The sequence below is a fragment of the Mobula birostris genome, chromosome 22 (genome assembly GCF_030028105.1).
Source record: "Mobula birostris isolate sMobBir1 chromosome 22, sMobBir1.hap1, whole genome shotgun sequence".
In the NCBI taxonomy this organism is placed as follows: Eukaryota; Metazoa; Chordata; class Chondrichthyes; order Myliobatiformes; family Myliobatidae; genus Mobula; species Mobula birostris.
The window spans coordinates 60,841,329-60,859,205 of record NC_092391.1 but is presented as its reverse complement, the minus strand read 5'-3'; the positions used below and the strand labels follow the sequence as shown (position 1 = coordinate 60,859,205).

At 44.7% G+C, this 17,877-nt stretch overlaps 1 protein-coding gene and 1 pseudogene across 4 annotated transcripts in view; both read left to right on the top strand.

Moving 5' to 3' along the window:
- tbx1 (T-box transcription factor 1) overlaps nt 1–17,638 on the top strand; it is a 37,621-nt gene extending 19,983 nt beyond the window's left edge. For 3 of the 4 annotated variants that reach the window (XM_072240876.1, XM_072240877.1, XM_072240879.1), the window contains exons 4-9: nt 1,092–1,193; nt 4,833–5,004; nt 5,902–6,057; nt 9,559–9,626; nt 10,022–10,137; nt 15,194–17,638. In XM_072240876.1, the coding sequence (XP_072096977.1) occupies nt 1,092–1,193; nt 4,833–5,004; nt 5,902–6,057; nt 9,559–9,626; nt 10,022–10,137; nt 15,194–15,558 (979 nt within the window). In that variant the 3' untranslated portion in view covers nt 15,559–17,638. The remainder of the gene's footprint in view (nt 1–1,091; nt 1,194–4,832; nt 5,005–5,901; nt 6,058–9,558; nt 9,627–10,021; nt 10,138–15,193) is intronic. The other variant, XM_072240880.1, reaches the window with a different exon arrangement.
- Nucleotides 2,349–4,773, top strand: LOC140186407 (uncharacterized; annotated as a pseudogene).
- Nucleotides 17,639–17,877: the final 239 nt, after the last annotated feature.

Genomic DNA, 17,877 nt, shown 5'->3' with positions numbered 1-17,877 from the left:
AAGTACTTCAAATTTGAACAATCTTCCTCAAAAAGTAATCGGTAGAACAGCTTTACTGAACAACGTTCCTTAATGTGGAATTTTATACCTAGAACAATAAGGGATGCGGAGTCGGTTGACAATTTTAACCGTCAGCTCAAAACCTGTATTTAACATTGTTTTTAAATAACATCTTTCTGCCTTCTATTTTCGTGTTTGCACTTTATCCCTTTGTAAAGCACTTTCAACTACATCGTTTGTATGAGAAATGGTCCACAAAATAGTTATTATTATTAATCTTCGGGAGTGTTTGATTGCCACAAGGCTTTCTATTTTTTCACGTCTGTGCTGGAAGCATTGTGATTTTTTTTATTGTGCTGTGTTTTGACTTAACGTTAGAGAAGTCTCCAATCTCATGCTGAGTCGCTCTTGTTGATCCCATCGTTGGTTCCTGCTAGAGGAGCGGAGCGCTGGGGCAGAGCATTCTGTACTTCCTTGGGGTATTATTCCGTGGACGTGACCGTGAGTGTACGTCGCCCCAAGTGGCAGAAGTCCCAGAGCGAAGAGCCCGTTATTGCTTCATGGAGCAATTACGGACGATTGTACTACATAGAGTCGTAGAGGACTACGGCAGAGAAATAAGCTGAGCTTCTAGAAATATGTACCTATTTATTTATTGAGATACAGCGCGAAAGAGGCCCTTCCGTCTCTTCCAGCCACGTCTCCCTGAAATCCCCCGATTTAATCCTAGCCTAATCACAGGGCAATTTGCAATGCCCAATTAATTTACTAACCAGTATGTCTTTGGACTGTGGGAGGAAACCGGAGCACCCGGAGGAAACCCACGCGCATACGGGGAGAAAGTACAAACTCCTTAAAGGCAGCTGCGGGAATTGAACCCGAGTTGCTGGTAGCGCAAAGCCCTTGTGCTGACCACTGCGCTCTGCACTATCGTGCCGCCCCGGTATTAGCCGGGAAGTCGGCAGAAAGGGCGAATGAAGGTGGAATTGCCCCGGATGTCGGCGAGTTGAGTCGATTCTCGCAGCGTTAGGGCTTCGTTAAATTATTTTCTGCCGAAGTTTAACCAACTCGCTCTTTTTCCCTGTTCACAGGAGAATGTTCCCGACTTTTCAAGTGAAGCTTTTCGGGATGGATCCCATGGCTGACTACATGCTACTCATGGACTTTGTACCGGTCGATGATAAAAGATACCGGCAAGTAAAATCAAACTTTATCGACGTTACTTTAAGGGAGAGATGATAACAGGACAGAAAAGCGATATGCTTTTAGCAAAGGCGGTGCAGCGGTATTAGTTGGACATTCTCGCGGGGGTAACAAAACCTTGAGAAAATATTACAGAGTTCAGGACGTTCCGGTAGAATATATACGCCAACGCACCTCATATGTTCTATATATGGGACACCCTCTAAATCAGGGGTTCCCAGCCATGAACATCTACAATTAACCGAGAGATCAGTGGGCCGCAAGCTGGGAACCCCTGCTCTAAATTGATTCATCTACTCTCCCTCCGCCGCCTCCTAACCCCACTGTGCATCCTGATCAAGAGACTCAGTCCGAAATCTGTTTATTCGCTTCCATAGATGCTGCCTGATCTGCTGAGTTCCCCCAGCATTTTGTGTGCGTTGCCTCGTAGTGAGATGTAGTTTTAATAGTCAGGCGGCGGATTACGTTGTTACTGCTTCGATCAAGAAACGCCCAACCAGCAGTATAGAGATATGAGTTCTAAGCCGGCGGTGTAAGTCTTAGAGACTGTAGCTTGTGATATTGCCAATGAACTTTGGCCTTTTATCTTTCTTATCTAAGATTATTCATTCATACAAGTATCTTGTTCTGCTTAGATGATACAAGTATTGAGACGTGAATGCAGTACTTCGCACTATCAATTCCTCTCGAAGAGATATTTTATAGCAGTTGTTTATCTTGCTTGATCTATCTTGTAACCAAACCCAAATCCGCTAGTTCCCTTTTACTGAGGTAATTCCACCAAAATAACGGATACTAAAGATGGAACCGGGAAACAGATTTACGTTGAATTTGCGTGGATAATCAATGTGCGTCATAGATAGCGCCCTTTTAGACATAATCTGTTTATTCACATAAAGGGGCGGAACGCGAGCGCAATTGTTAGCACAACGCTTTACAGTACGGCGACCCGGGATCAATTCCCGCCGCTGTTGTAAGGAGTTCGTACGTTCTCTCAGTGACCGCGTAGGTTTCCTCCGGGTGCTCCCGCAGTCGAAAGACCTACCGGTTGGTTAATTGCACTGTGATTAGGCTGCTGTTAAATCGGGGGTTGCTGGGCAGCGCAGCTCGAAAGGCCGGAAGGGTCTACTCCACGTTTTATCACGATGATTGTCACCCAGGACCAAAAGCTGTTTGAAATGGTATTGAGCATCATAAAGGAAATGTTAAACAGAGCGCCCAGTGATTTATTGGTTCATATTTATATCGTGAGGTTCTACGCAAAATAATCAACAGACCGCTGTTAAAATAAAGTTTTCCACTACACTCCATCCACAACCGATCTTCAATAACGTGTTTGAAAAGCGCCCTTGGCCTTTTAGAGTCTGAAGCAATATAAAGTAGTGTTGTGTGTGTGTGTGTGTGTGTGTGTGTGTGTGTGTGTGCGCGCTTGATCATATTTTTTAAATGCTCAAAATGCTCAGCGCCCATATTATCAGTGCCCTCGGAGAAAGCGTCACGCCGGAGTCACCTCACCTCCCATGCCCCGCCAATCCTCTAAATCCCAGTGTCCAAACCTCTCCTCCAATTTTCGAGTATAAGAAAAAGATTTCTCCCGGTTTCTTGGGCCAGACAATTCCAAAGATGCACAAGAAATTTATTCCCTCCCCAGACCTAAGTGACCAAATCATCCATTGCGTAACCCCGTCTACATGCTTGGCTGTAGTGTATCTTGTTTCCGAATAGAAATGGAGGTGCGGAGAACAACGCCCCCCCCTCGCCCCGCCCCACCACCACCACCATTAATACATTTCCACTGATTTTACCTTAACTAAACACTTCTAATGAGGAAGACGTCGCTCTCGCTCACAACGTTAGCAACGTTTCCAGAAATATACACTGCTTCTTCCAACTCCCTCACATAATTCTCTCAAGTCCTACCGTAGGGTCTCAGCCCGAAACGTCAACTTGGAGCTGGTTTCAAAGGTGCAGGTGCCACGGACACACACACACACACACACACACACACACACACACACATACACACACACGCACACACAAACACACACACACATACACACACTCAATCGCACATACACACAAACATATACACACACACTCACTCACACACAGTCACACACACACACACACACACACACAGTCACGCACACACACACACACACACGCACGCACATTCACACACATACACACAAACACATACACATACACTCACTCACACACACAGTCACACACACACACACACGTTCACTCACACATACACACAAACACACACACACATGCACACACACTCACTCTCATACACACACTCACTCACACTCACACATGCACACTCACTCTCACACACTCACACACACTCACTCACACATACACACAAACACACACACACACATAGTCACACACACAGTCACGCACACACACACGCACGCACACAAACACACACACACTCACTCCCACATACACACAAACACACACACACTCAATCACACATACACACAAACATATACACACACACTCACTCTCACACACACAGTCACACACACACACACTCACTCACACATACATACACACAAACACACACACACTCACACACACTCTCACACACACAGTCACACACACACACACTCACACATACACACAAACACATACACACACTCACTCTCACACACACAGTCACACACACACACTCACTCACACATACACAAACACACACACACTCACTCTCACACACACAGTCACACACACACACACACACAGATTTAGCCACGCATGTACACAGACACACACGCACACATGCACACACACTCACTCTCTCACACACACACACTCACTCTCACACACACACACACACTCACTCACACATACACACAAACACACACACACAGATTTAGCCACGCATGTACACAGACACACACGCACACACACACACACACACACGCGAACACAGAAACGCAGACTGGCGCGCGCACACTCGCATACGTACACAAACACAGACTCACAGACACACTGCGTCACACACAAAGCAAACATACATGCACACATACGCACACAAACGCAGATTCATAGACACACAGGCACGCACAACGCAGACACATACACGCAGACAAACTCAGGCAGGCACACTTACACAGACAAATGCAGAATCACAGAGAGTCACATACACATACACTTACGCAAATGAAAACTCACCAGTACACACAGACGGAGACAGGAACACGGAAACGCATACAAAACGCTGACAGACAGCCAGCCAGCCATTCCATATACAGAATAGAAACAGTAAAAACTGAAACAGACAGCAGGTCCTGCAGCATCTGTGAGAGAGGATAGAGAATTAACCTGTCATGTCAGCGGAGCTTTCTGTATGGACATATACATGTTCACATCAGAAACGTTTTAATTCCCTAACTGGGGCATACGATTTAAGCCGTGTGAACCTGCGTTGTCCCTTTACTATTGAATTCATTTTCTGGCATGCTACTGAGGAACAGGAGTAAACACTCCGATGTTCGCTGCATGCTCCACGCCAATGGACGAAAAACGAAGTTTATATATTTTGCGTTCAGTAAATAACTTGCCCAGCCTTCGCTGTTTATTTGCTGTGGGGATTTATTCATTCTTGTTCTCCCCAGGTATGCTTTTCACAGTTCCTCCTGGCTGGTCGCCGGGAAAGCAGATCCAGCGACTCCCGGTCGAGTTCATTACCACCCCGATTCCCCAGCCAAGGGCGCTCAATGGATGAAACAAATTGTCTCTTTTGACAAGCTAAAACTAACCAATAATTTATTGGATGACAACGGGCATGTAAGTAGGTTGATGATTTACGTTCGGTTTCCATTATTGTTACTTTGGGGTGGCATAGATTGAAGATCATAAGACTAGGCTTTTTTTCCACTGGGGTCGGGTGAAACTGGAACTAGAGGTCATGGGTTAAGGGTGAAAGGCAAATTGTTTAATGGGAACATGAGCGGGATCTCACCCACTCAGAGGATGTTGAGAGCTGCCAGCGCAAGTGTTGGATTAGAGCTCGATTTCAACATTGAAGAGAAATTTGGATGGGCACACCGATGAGAGGGGCGTGGAGGGCTGTAGTCCGGATGCAAGTCGATGGGGATAGGCAGATTAGTAGTTCGGCACAGGTTAGAAGGGCCGAATCGCCTGCTTCCGTGCTACAGTGTTCCAGGACTCTATGACTTTTATAAGACATAGGAGCAGAATTAGGCCATTCAGCCCAATGAGTCTACTCCGCCATTCCACCATCGTTTATTTATTTTCCTTCTCAACCTCATTCTTCCGACTTCTCCCTCTAACCTTTGACGCCCGGCTAACCAAGAACCTACCGGCCTCCACATTAAATATACCCGATGACTTGGCCCCCACACCGGATTGTGGCAATGAATTCCAAGGATTCATCACCCTCCTCATTTCGGTTCTGATAAGGGGCGGCATTACATTCTGAGACCGTGTCCTCGGGTCCTGGACTCTCCCGCTATAGGAAACACGGCCACCCTAATATCGACTCATGATATTGCTGGATGAAGCTGCCTCCCTTGTCTACTGAGCACCCGACGAGCCTCTATTAAAAGATCTGTTAAATTAAGGCAACGAAAGGTCCGGCACTCCCACGATAGGACGAATGGCTTTTTTTTTTCTGAGCCGTAAGATCTTCATATAACCTATTTCGTGTTCTTTCTTACGCAGATTATCCTAAACTCGATGCACAGATACCAGCCGCGGTTTCACGTCGTTTACGTTGACCCGAGGAAAGACAGCGAGAAGTACGCCGAGGAGAATTTTAAAACATTTCTGTTTGAGGAGACCAGATTTACGGCGGTCACGGCGTATCAGAACCACCGGGTACGTGTATTTAACGGGTGTTGTAATTCATTATGGGGGTCATCATCTGTCCCCGTACCGCCGGCCTGTGGGATTTGCAAGACTACACTCTTCAAAGCCGTCAGTGATCTAGAGCAATCTGGAAACTATCAGCAATTTATTGCTTTTTAAACCCGGATTTGGACACAACCTATCGCACGTCAGTTTTGAATTAACATGCGTTCGCTTGTTAATAACAATGTCGCCAGTTATTTCGGAAATTCTGCACATTTAAAACTATCTGAGCAGTTCTGAAATATTCTTGGTGGAAGGTATTCCCATTGCATTGTCTTACTAATATTTAGAAAGCTATAAACTCAAACGATTCTGCAGATCCTGGAACTCCAGAGCAACGGGTATAAATCGCGCCGTTTGCACGATTTGTTGTTTTCTGCGGGGTTGGAGTTTGAGGTACTTTTCGCCGTTTGCGCAGTTTTTTTCGCGGTGTGGGAGGGAGGAGGTTGGTTTGATGATCGTGTCGCCGTTTGACGCAATCGGTTAGTTTTTTTCTGCGGTGGGGGGGGTGTTGATGTTCTTACCGTTTGCGGATTTGTTTTTTCAGCGTGCGGTGGAGTTTGATGTTCCCGTTTTGCGCAATTTGGTTTTTTTTTTGCGCTGATGGGGGAGTTGATGGTTTTCTGTGAACGACTCCATGGTGTTCCTTATTTCGTGGCTATCTGGCTAGCTGGAGAGGACGGATCTCAGAGTTGTATACTGCATACGTACTTCAATAATAAATAAATCTTCAACCATTTCAACAAAATGCTGGTGGAACTCAGAAGGTCAGGCAGCATCTCCAGCAGGGCTTTCTAACCTGGGTTCCGTGGACAGATTCCAAGGGTTCCGTGAACTTAGATGGGAAAATTTACATCTAATTTTCACTAACCTCGAACTGAAATTTGGCATTTCCTTCAATTATTTATACGAGGAAGTCTGCTCGTGCTGAACGTCCCAAGCAACACACACTCAAAATGCTGGAGGAACTCAGCAAGTCGGGCATCTTCTATGGAAATGCTCGGCTGTTTATTCCTCTCCATAGATGCTGCCTGACCTGCTGAGTTCCTCCAGCATTTTGTGCGTGTTCCTTCAATTATTTGTTTTTTTAAATATTTTGATACATACATTTCAATATAATCGGTTTCTTTTGTAATCCTGTGTATTTTATTTTATATGTTTAAAGACGTTATTCTGAGAAGGCTCCCAGGTTTCACCAGACTGACAAAGGGGTCCATGGCATAAAAAACGTCCAGAAACCCTGATCTATAGAAATGAATAGTCAGTCGACTTTTCGAGCCGAGACCCGTCATCAGGACTGAGTCCCTGCCGCAAATTGCAGGCGTTACTCGAACAATTAGAATGCATATGCGTGCTTTTATTTTATTAACGCCAGTGCTTCGGTGATCTTGTGGCAATGAGCCGCTCGCAGTGTACTGAGTGGAGTAATTCGCAAAATTCTTACATATAAAAAGCTCATCTGCAAACTACCAGAGTGGCAAATTAAATTGATGGCCCTGCTTTAAATCTACGGCTTCGGCATAAGGCGTGTCGAAGCAGCGATGGGGAAAAAGTTAGAGCAATAGAATTCATGTGTTGGTAGCTCAGTGCATATAAAATTGAAGTATGTGGACGTGTCGACACTGTCATGCCTTCGGATCTTCGCGCTAAATCATACTGTCATCTGTTGTATATATCTTCCTGGCATGCGTGAACCCTGATTACAGGGAGCTCCGACCATGAAGCAGCTTTTTTGTTAAAAAAAGGCGGCTTTAAACTGGCAGCTCCCGCTTGCCGTTTGAGAGTTAAAGTCTGTTTGGGAAGGTATCAGGGGAGCAGCGTACCCTTCATTCCACGACATCTGCTCGATTCATTCACAACGGGGCAGCCTGGAACCTGAGAGTTTAGGGATTTCAGATCTAAATCCGTGCAGCTACCTCAAGGACTCGCGACCTGCAATTCTGACTATAGAAAACTTCCTAAAACCCACTGGGATGCAATTATCTGTGTAAATCCAAGGCTCCGGTATTTTTTTAAAACCAAAACAAGTACCCCAGCGAGAAGTGTCAATCAAAGGTGGCGCGGCTCAGTTACAAATGGGCCGCTTTCCACTTTTAATGGCAATCCTTCAAAGTTTGAACAAAAATATGAAGAGATCTCTCATTGCCGGCCATGGCTTTAAATCTGTTTCAGTTGTGGGTTTCTTTTTCTAATGTAATACCGATGTGTAACACTCCTGCCATGGTCCTGATGTCCGAGAGCAGCTGTTCTGAGTCTGTCTGCCATATCCTCTGCCTTCCATCCGTTGACCTTTCCGTCTGCAACTGTCAATAACGGATTAAAGTTTTCTTTACAGCCATTCCGGACATTTACAGGGAACATATTTTAGCAATGAATTAACAACAATAGAACATTTCGCGCCGGATCATTTCTGTACAAGAGCATGTCGCGAGATGCGATTATTACGCTATTTCTTCTACATTCGTTTAGACGCCGCTCTGGCCCGTTCTTGGGGTGCACAAGGAACAAAGCGACAACTGAGCCAATTAGAACTGACCGAAAGTTAGCAACCTTTGTTTTATAGACTGTGACACACTCACATATATCAGCAGGATTTATAACATGCTGCTCCCATTTTAAATAACAACGCCTAATAACCAAAGTAGTTGTCGATTTGCCGTTTGTTTTAACACGCTGAAAAACAATCAAGTCACTCATTGCAAGATAAGATGCATTAATTAAATGTCACTACTGTCTTTATTGAGATTCAGTCCTTCCGGCCCTTCGAGCCGCGCCGCCCAGCAAATCCCCAGTTTAGTCCTAACCTAATCACGGGACAATTTACAATGATAAATTAACGTACCAACCTGCACGACTTTGGACTGTGGGAGGAAACCCACGCGGTCACGAAGAGAACGTGCAAGCTTCTTACAGGCAGCGGTGGGAATTGAACCTGGGCCACTGGTACTGTAAAGTGTTGTACTAACCACTACACTACCGCGCGATGGGAATTGAACCCGGGTCACTGGTACTGTAAAGTGTTGTGCTGACCACTACACTACCGTGTGATGGGAATTGAACCCGGGTCACTGGTACTGTAAAGCGTTGTGCTAACCACTACACTACTGTGTGATGGGAATTGAACCCGGGTCACTGGTACAGTAAAGTGTTATGCTAACCACTACGTTACCGTGCCGCACCATTCTGGCATCTTCTCCCTTCCTTCCAGTCCGGATTAAGGGTCTCGGCCCGAAACGTCGACTGTTTATTAAATTTACATAAGTGCTTCCTAACCTGTTGAGTTCCTCCAGTATTTTGTGTGTCGCAAAATATTTTAATGTTTTATTCATAAAATATTAAGATGAGCGCGTTTATTTATGCCGGAAAATTACAGATGTCAAAGCATCGCCTAAAATTGCGTGGAACATTAGGTTCCGCTCTCAAATCAAGGCCTGATTGACGTGGAGTATTTGATCTTAATTCCTCCAGATAACACAGCTAAAAATCGCAAGCAATCCATTTGCAAAAGGATTTAGAGACTGTGATCCTGAAGACTGGTGAGTGAAAGAAGCGAAAGGCGAAATTATAATTATTTATTTAGAGATACTGTATAACACGGCAACAGGCCCTTCCGGGCCAAAGAGTCGGCGCCCCAATTTCACCCATGTGACTAATTAACCTACTGCGCCGTGCGTCTTCGGGAAAACCACGCAGTCACCGGGAGAACTCGCCAACTGCTCACAGACAGTGGCGAGAGTTGAACCCGTGTCGCTGACGCTGTGAAGCATTACGCTCTCCGCTATGCTACCGTACCAACCAAATTAGCCTGATAACATGATTAGATTTATTCCTCGTTTCGCGATTTAAAGCGATTTTTTTTTCGTTATGCATGCTCAACATTTTTAAGACTCAAAATTCACTGAGTTTGATCTAAATGTTCTCAAATGAACAGTTTTGTACCATATTATAGGCCGAGGAATCACAGACCAGGCTCTTTGCAATTAATCAGCGCTTTCACCAGAAACCGGAACCCGGTGTCCTCACCACAGCAGAACGGCAGTGAAAAGGGTAGGTGAACCTCACCTTCATCTCTCGGTCTCAGCCACCAAGAGCTATGGTTTTTCCAAACAAACCACTATGCACATGCTTTTAACGCACATCGTCAATGTTACACAAACTAGCATAGCATTCCCTGGAATTTAAACACCGAGAAGTGGTTTGACCGAGCTTTCAAGAGAAGCTGGTGAATTAGGTAGAAATATTTTTCACTGCTTGGAGAGTCCAAATCTGAATGGCAGGGTCCATATAACAGAGACTAGGATTTCAGGAATGAATGTGATGAACATTATTGCAGTCTGAGTTTTGATAGAACTCCCTTCAAACCGCAATTAAATTTTGATAACATGGTTTTGTATGCTATCCATTACCTCCGTTGGTCGTCCTCGCTGTCTAGATACACAAGCCGGGTCAGTACGATATGGAGAGCAAGCTGTTGCCCGTGTAGCAAGCCCCCCGCCCCGCCGCTCCCCTCCACGCCGCTGCTGAATCCGAAGGGACGGCGGAGACCGATACAGCTTGGCACCAGCGGCGTCGCAGGAGCTGCCAGTCTGCGTCGAATTCAACGTAGGACTGCCTTAGGAACCCCAGCTCCGGATTTTCCCCTCGGGATTTATACCGAAGCCTCCCCCGGGAGTGGGTACAGCCGCAAGGCAGCGGAGGTTTGAGATCCGAGTTTTTCCTTCTAGATGAGCTGCCGACCACGGCTGACGAGCCCCATCTGCCCGAAGCAACTGGCACCGATACTGCCCGAGGCGCCACTACTGATCCATACAGACCATTCCATCGCATCAGTACAAGGAGAAACGATAATAGCATAAAGGGTTACAGGTACAGAGAGAATGCAGTACAGACAATAAGGTGCAAGAAGGTGGATTGTGAGGTTTCGTCTATCTTGTCCTACTAGAGGCCTATTCAATAGTTTTTGACGGTGGGATAGAAGCTGTGCTTCAGCCTGATGGTATCACCTTTTGTATCGTCTGAAAGACTATTAGTCTGCGACTAGTTATTTTTTGTTCACCCACCGTGTTGAAAGATATAGGATAACTGGAATTAAGGTGCAGAGTAGCAATGATTTCACTAAATGGCGGAACAGTCCCCAAGAGTTAGATAACTTCCTCTCTCAGTGACGGTCTTTTAAAGAATTTGGGAAATGTCCCTCAGGTGGGGAGGGGGTGTCTACGGGGCTTCGATGTTTCTATCGTTCCATCGGGTTTCTTTGTTTCGTGGATGTCTGTGAAGAGGGCGAATTTCAGGTTGCATACTGTAAACATACACTGATATTAAATGTACTTCAAAACATGCTGGGGGCATCACACACGGTTCAATAGAGCCATTTAATTCCATTTTGAAGTGCATTTGGGTGGATAAACCTGCGACCAATTTGGACATAGTAAAGAAGATGAATTGCACTTAATGTAATTGATATAATGTTTTAACTGATGTCTGATGGCCGGAACTCTGGAAAACCTCTCTGGAATGTCGGGATCTTTTGCATTTAAAGTTGATTAAATGTGAAATTTCCCTTTGAACGCAGAAGAAACGCCTCCCACTCCCGCCCTTTCTCCAACTAGTTCGTGTCTATTCAGAGGACCCATCTGGAATATCGAGCGGATAACCTTGGGATCATTGTTTCCAAAGTGCCCGACGTTAAAAGTGAAAATTTGATTTGAATTTTAAAGAGGCAGGGTTTATAAGACGATATGACATCAGATATAGGAGCAGAATTAAGCCACTGTACCGACCGACCTTGCTGCGCCATTTCATCAAGGCTGATCCATTTTTCCTCTCAGTCCCAATCTTCTGCCTTCTCTCGTAACCCTTCATGGGCTGATTAATCAAGAATGTATCAACCTCTGCCTTGGCCTCCACAGTCACATGTGGCAACGAATTCCACAGATTCACTGCCCCCTGGCTAAAGAACCTCCCCCCCATCTCCGTTCTAAATGGACGCCCCTCTATTCCGAGGCTGCGTCCTCTGGTCTTTGACTCTCCCACCATAGAGACCGTCCTTCCCACATCCATTTTATCAACATCCAATAGGTTTCAATGAGATCCCCCCCCCCCATTCTTCTAATTCCAGTGAGTACAGACCCAGAGCCATCAAACGGTCTTCGTATGACAAACCTTTCACTCCCGGAATCATTTTCGTGAACCTCCTTTGAACTCTCTCCAATGTCAGCACATCTTTCCTTAGTTAAGGGGAAGTGAGGCTCCTGTACCTTCTTCCTGATGGCAGCTGCGAGAAGAGAGCATGGTCGGCCACGCAGATCAATTCTTTATCTCACTCCATCGTGAGGGTGAAAAGTAAACAGTAATACCATGCAAAATGTAACATTACAGATACAGTAAGACAAAGCAGAATAAAGCGCTAACAGTTAGAAAAGCAGATCATTTATGGGATTTTGTGCGTGCGAACTGGCCCCCTCAATTCGCAACAGCAATGAAATTACCCCCAAAGTGCACCATTGCCTGGCATGTACTGAGGTTGTACAATAGTGTTCAGATAAAGCAATAATTGGATAGACCGGCTGAAGCATATTCCAGACACTGGAAATTTTAAATTTCATCGGGGCCATAATATAACTGTTCACTACGTGTTTGTACTTCCGCGTTCAAGCCATTTGTAAATTTTATTTCGGATCTAATGTAACAAAGGAAAAATCTTTGTCAGGGTCCAAAGATTTCCTTTGTTATATTTGTTACATTTCATTTGTTACAAGTCTCCCTGTAACTCCCAGACTGGAGAGATTCCGAGTTCATCCCGCGTAGCCCCGTACTCCACCTTACCCCCTCAAACTTCGACCTATCATGCGTGTTTTTCCTCTTCTGAGAAAGTGCACTCCCTTTTATAGTAATTCCTGCCGGCAGCCTTACTCTGAACGTTCACTCGGCTGTGCGGGAGACTTAAAACAGTATGTTTATACTTGCACGTTAGCCAGTCGGTGCCCTGTAGGAGGCATGAATCATGCACCGCCGCCTGCTCCATTTTTACAGAATTGATTCCCATTTAATGATTGCATTTCCGGTAATTTTAAGGGACGATGGAGAAATTATTCCAAGCAGAACAGGAAGAGGTTGTATACAATTATATAGAACTCAACATTGAATCTGGTCATTCGGCCCAGTATTTATTTTCCACTTGATCAATTTTACCTATTGATTGAGTTTTCCCTCAGTCGCCACTTTTAAACGCAGCCAGCAGTACGATGATTGAATCCCGTACTGTCCGTGCCCCTGAACAAAATAGTTTCTTGGTGAATGTCTTGCTGGGGTTACTAGTAATGGAAGGTTGAACAGGTTAGGAGAGTAGGAGAGGAGGGGGTGCTGCGGGTCTGCAGGGCCTGTGTAACGGTTCTCTGGGTCGGATATTTCTGGTATTTGGAGAAGCGGTCGGAGTCTTGTGGATGGGGGGGGGGGCGGACGCGAATTTGCCGGGTGCTGCGGGATTGCTGAGCCTGTGTAACGGTCAGCTGGTTTGGATTTTGCCGGTATTTAGAGTAGGGGTCGGAGGCTTCGGGGTGGGGACGAATTTGCCGGGCGCTGCGGGACAGCCCCCGATCGAGTGCATGACGATCCCGATTCCCCGGCCAAAGGCGGTCAATGGATGAAATAAATAGTCCGTTTTAACAAGCTAAAACGAACCAACAAATTATTGGGAGACAACGGCCTGTAAGATTAATGTTCGGTTTCCATTATTGTTTCTTTGAGGTGGCGTAAATTAATGAAGATTAATGTTCGGTTTCCATTATTGTTTCTTTGGGGTGGCGTAAATGTAAAATCATAGGACCAGGATTTTCCATTGTGGTTGGGTGAGACTGGAACCAGAGGTCATGGGTTGAGAGTGAAAGGTGAAATGGTTAAAGGGAACATTAGGACTCAGAGGGTGGTGAAAGTATGGAACGAGATGCCAACGGGGTCGACGCCAGCTTTTAAGAGAAAATTGGATAGGTATATGGATGTCACAGGTATGCAGGACTATGGTCCGGGTGCGGGTCGGTGAGAATAATAGTTCGCCACGGATTAGATGGGCTCGATAACTCTAATCATTTTGTAATTAATCCTAATGATCCTGGACTTCCTCACAACTGAAAAGGTCTACTTAATCGCTGCCCGTCTCGTTCGCGATTTGATAGGTTGATGTACTGTGAGTGGAGACTTATCATGGTGGTTATAAACTTGGTAGAAATATATAAAATAACGAGAGACATAGATAAAGTAGAGAGCTGTATCTATTTTTTCTCGGGGTCGAAATGTCTAATATCAGAGGGAATGCATTTAAATTCAAAGGACATGTGTGGCGCAAGTATTTTACACTGGGAATGGTGGGTGCCTGGAATGAACTACCAGGGTGGGTTGTGGAGGCAAGATACAGCAGAGGGGATTCAGAGGTCGTTAGACTGGCGTAAAAATGTGCAGAGAATGGCGGGTATGGACCACGTGCGGGCATTTGGGCAGTATGGTACGTTAGAGGTTAGCGCAACGCTTTACAGTACCAACAACCCGGGTTCAATTCCCGGCACTGCCTGTACGTTCTCCCCGTGACTGCGTGGGTTTCCTCCGGGTGCTCTGGTTTCCTCTCACAGCCCAAAGACTTAATTAGTTAATTGATCGTCGTAAATTGTCCCGTGAGTAGGCTTGCATTCAATTGAGGGACTGCTGGGTGGCGCAGTTTGAAGGGACGGAAGGGCCTATTTCACGCCGTGCCTCAATCAATCAGTAAATGATTTAGATTAACTTTGTGCTGCTGCCGTAATCAGTTCGATATAGTTTAAAGAAAGAACAACAAATCATGTTCTTAGTATTGATTATTTGATTTTTAATTATTTATACGATCTGTCTTCTTTTGCATAATAATTTTTTTGTCAGTCTTTGCTTACGTAAGTTTTTTTTCATGAATTCTATTTTCATGTAAATGCCCGCTAGAAAATGAAACTCCAGGTAGTATTTAGTGGCAGATACGTACTTTTGTAATACATTTAATTTGACCTGTATTTACATCGTATCCTTATAACAAAGCTGTGCTGTACTGTTCTATGTTCTTATCTTTGATATATTGTATCCATAGATGCAGACACCAGAGGCGACTTTGACCGGGACCCTAACCGGACAACCATGCACGCGGAACATCCACACCAGCAGCAGATCATGTCCAGGGTGTTGAGTCCGGCTCTCCCCGGTGGACTCCATCCGCTCAGCCGCCCAAGCCCACCTCACGAACTGCGACTGGATCCCCACACACAAGCAGCGGACACCCTCCATCACACCTACAAGTACCGCTCCTACCATGACACCTACATCGGAGCCAAACCCAGGCCGAGTCCCTACCCGCTGCCTGGGATAGCGAGTCATAGTTACCATCACATGAACCCGGCTGCGAACATGTACCCCGGGAGCGCAGCGCCCACTAACTATGACTATGGACACAGATAAACACCAGGAGTTTCAGCGATGTACTTACAGCTTTTTAAAAGGAACTGCTATTACTGCAAACTAAAGAAGATGCACAAAAGTGGGGTGATATCTGTCTTATTTGATTGAACTGTTACTACGGTTTGCAGTTCAGGAAAATTCCACGTTGGTGCAACTGGAATTGAACAACTTTTTAACTGGTCAAGTTGATTGATAGCCCGTTAACTAATCACAGAGGAGCATGGAGGAGGACGTTAATTGTGATTAGATTGTAACTGGGCGGGTCTAAGGCAACGATATTGGAGTATGATTGGTTGGGTTATTTTCCTTTGACTGTCTAATACAGTGGCTCACCAATCACGTGTGCGTCGTAGTACGTTGACTGATGCGATCATCCAATTGGAAGATGGTGCGGTATACTTCTGGTATCGCATTGGTTCCCAGGGCGGCGTACTCCCACGTGGCTGGATGACAAACATGGGCATGTTGCTTCAGCGAACCGACTGCACTGAGAACTGTGGAGAAAACGCGTAAACAGGCAACTGGGGTTATTTTTATTTTATTGTTTTTGTGAACGGCAAAGGTGTCGAGTTGCACTTTCAGCTTTGAGAGAAGCCATAGTTTATTTAGAATGGAGACAATTTCACGATGGCACGGATTTAGCCACGTAGTTAAAAATTCAGCAAATTACATTTCATTTAAAAACTGCACGTGTTCAAAACCGAATCATTACGTCAGTACAATCGCATGAATGTGCGTTAAAATCTGTTGATACAGTCAAATAAAACGGAGGGCAGTGCGTCATATTCCCAGTCCATGCATTACAGTATTGTGGGGTTAAGGTGGCAAAGCGGTTCTGTGCCTGGATACTAATCCGTAGCCCAAGCCTTCCGTGCAGACATGTCCGAATCTCAGTATAGCATCTGAAGAAACTAAGTTAATCACGTAAATATATTCTTAAATATATAAAAAAAAGACTAGTAGTGATTTTTGGGTTATTTTTTCAATGAAAATTCGGTCCACTCGTGTCCACTTGGGGAAGGAAGCTGCAGCACTCAACCGGTGTGTCTACTTTGCTATTCCTGTCGCAAAGCAACATGCTTAACTCTTTAATTGCCCTCTGAAATGGCCCAGGCAACTTGTTAGTTCGGAGATGTTTTAGGGACGCAGGGGAATCCCACGGGGGAAACATGTTCAATTCGGATCACGTAGATATATTAGCTTCGACATAATATGCAATGCAGCTGTTCAATTTATTGGGGTTCTAACATTTTCCTATCATTCGTTCTTTGGGGGTTTCTTCAGTTGCGTGGATATCTACGAAGAGTAGGAATTTCAGGTTGTATTCTCTATATATTCTCTGGTATTAAATGCACCATTGAACCATTGAAACATAAAGCTACCTGCTGACCCAAACATTTGTAATATTCTAATTTAAAAGTATATATATATATTTCTCTAGTTTTGTGTGGAAATGTTATATTTGGGGAAAGGATATATTTACATGTACTTTGTGTTACTCTGAACATTGAGGCAGTTGGACAATCAATTCGAAACCGAAATTCAAATTTTGAATTCAGATTTTGAATTCCTTTGTATTTTCTGACCAGTCTGGTGTATTTCAAAGGATGCCTTAAAATATTTCCCAAAAGAGACGAAAAGTCGAGAAATGCCGGTATTTTTCTTAATGCAATCTTGTTATTTGGTAACACTAATACTCGGATATTAGCAATTGAAGTTTCAGTGCCAAAGTTTGGTCACGCCGATATTACCGCGGAATGAAGTTAGTATTTATTATTCCTTGTGCCGTGGACGATGAAAAATGAATATATTAAAAATACAGGGACTGTGTGAAGGAGGACCTTTAGCTAAATGATGCAACGAGCAGGGATAGTGTAGATACGTGTAGATATTTAACCTGTAGATATTGTACATTTAGCTAGCAACCGTTACTTTTTAGTGGTTAATAATGTTTAAATGTGAATTTAGCATTTGTTGTAAAATGGCTTTCATATTTTTAACAAAAATAAGTTCGGCGTGTTGTAATTTTCTATATGAACTGGTAAATTTAAAGAAGGATTAAATACTCCCTTTTGACTTTTAGCGAATTGAGTATTTTTTTTAAAAAATTCGTCAATATGTAGTCAGTCTTTGACGTTTCCCCCGAGAGTGAGTTCATATAAATACGGGGATAGAGGTTAACGCGACGCTATTACAGCTGGGGGCGTCAGGATTCGGAGTTCAATTCCGCCGCTGTCTGTGAGGATTTTGTACATTCCCGCAGTAACTGCCTGGGTTTCCTCCGGGTGCTTCGGTTTCTTCCCACAGTCCAAAGACTGT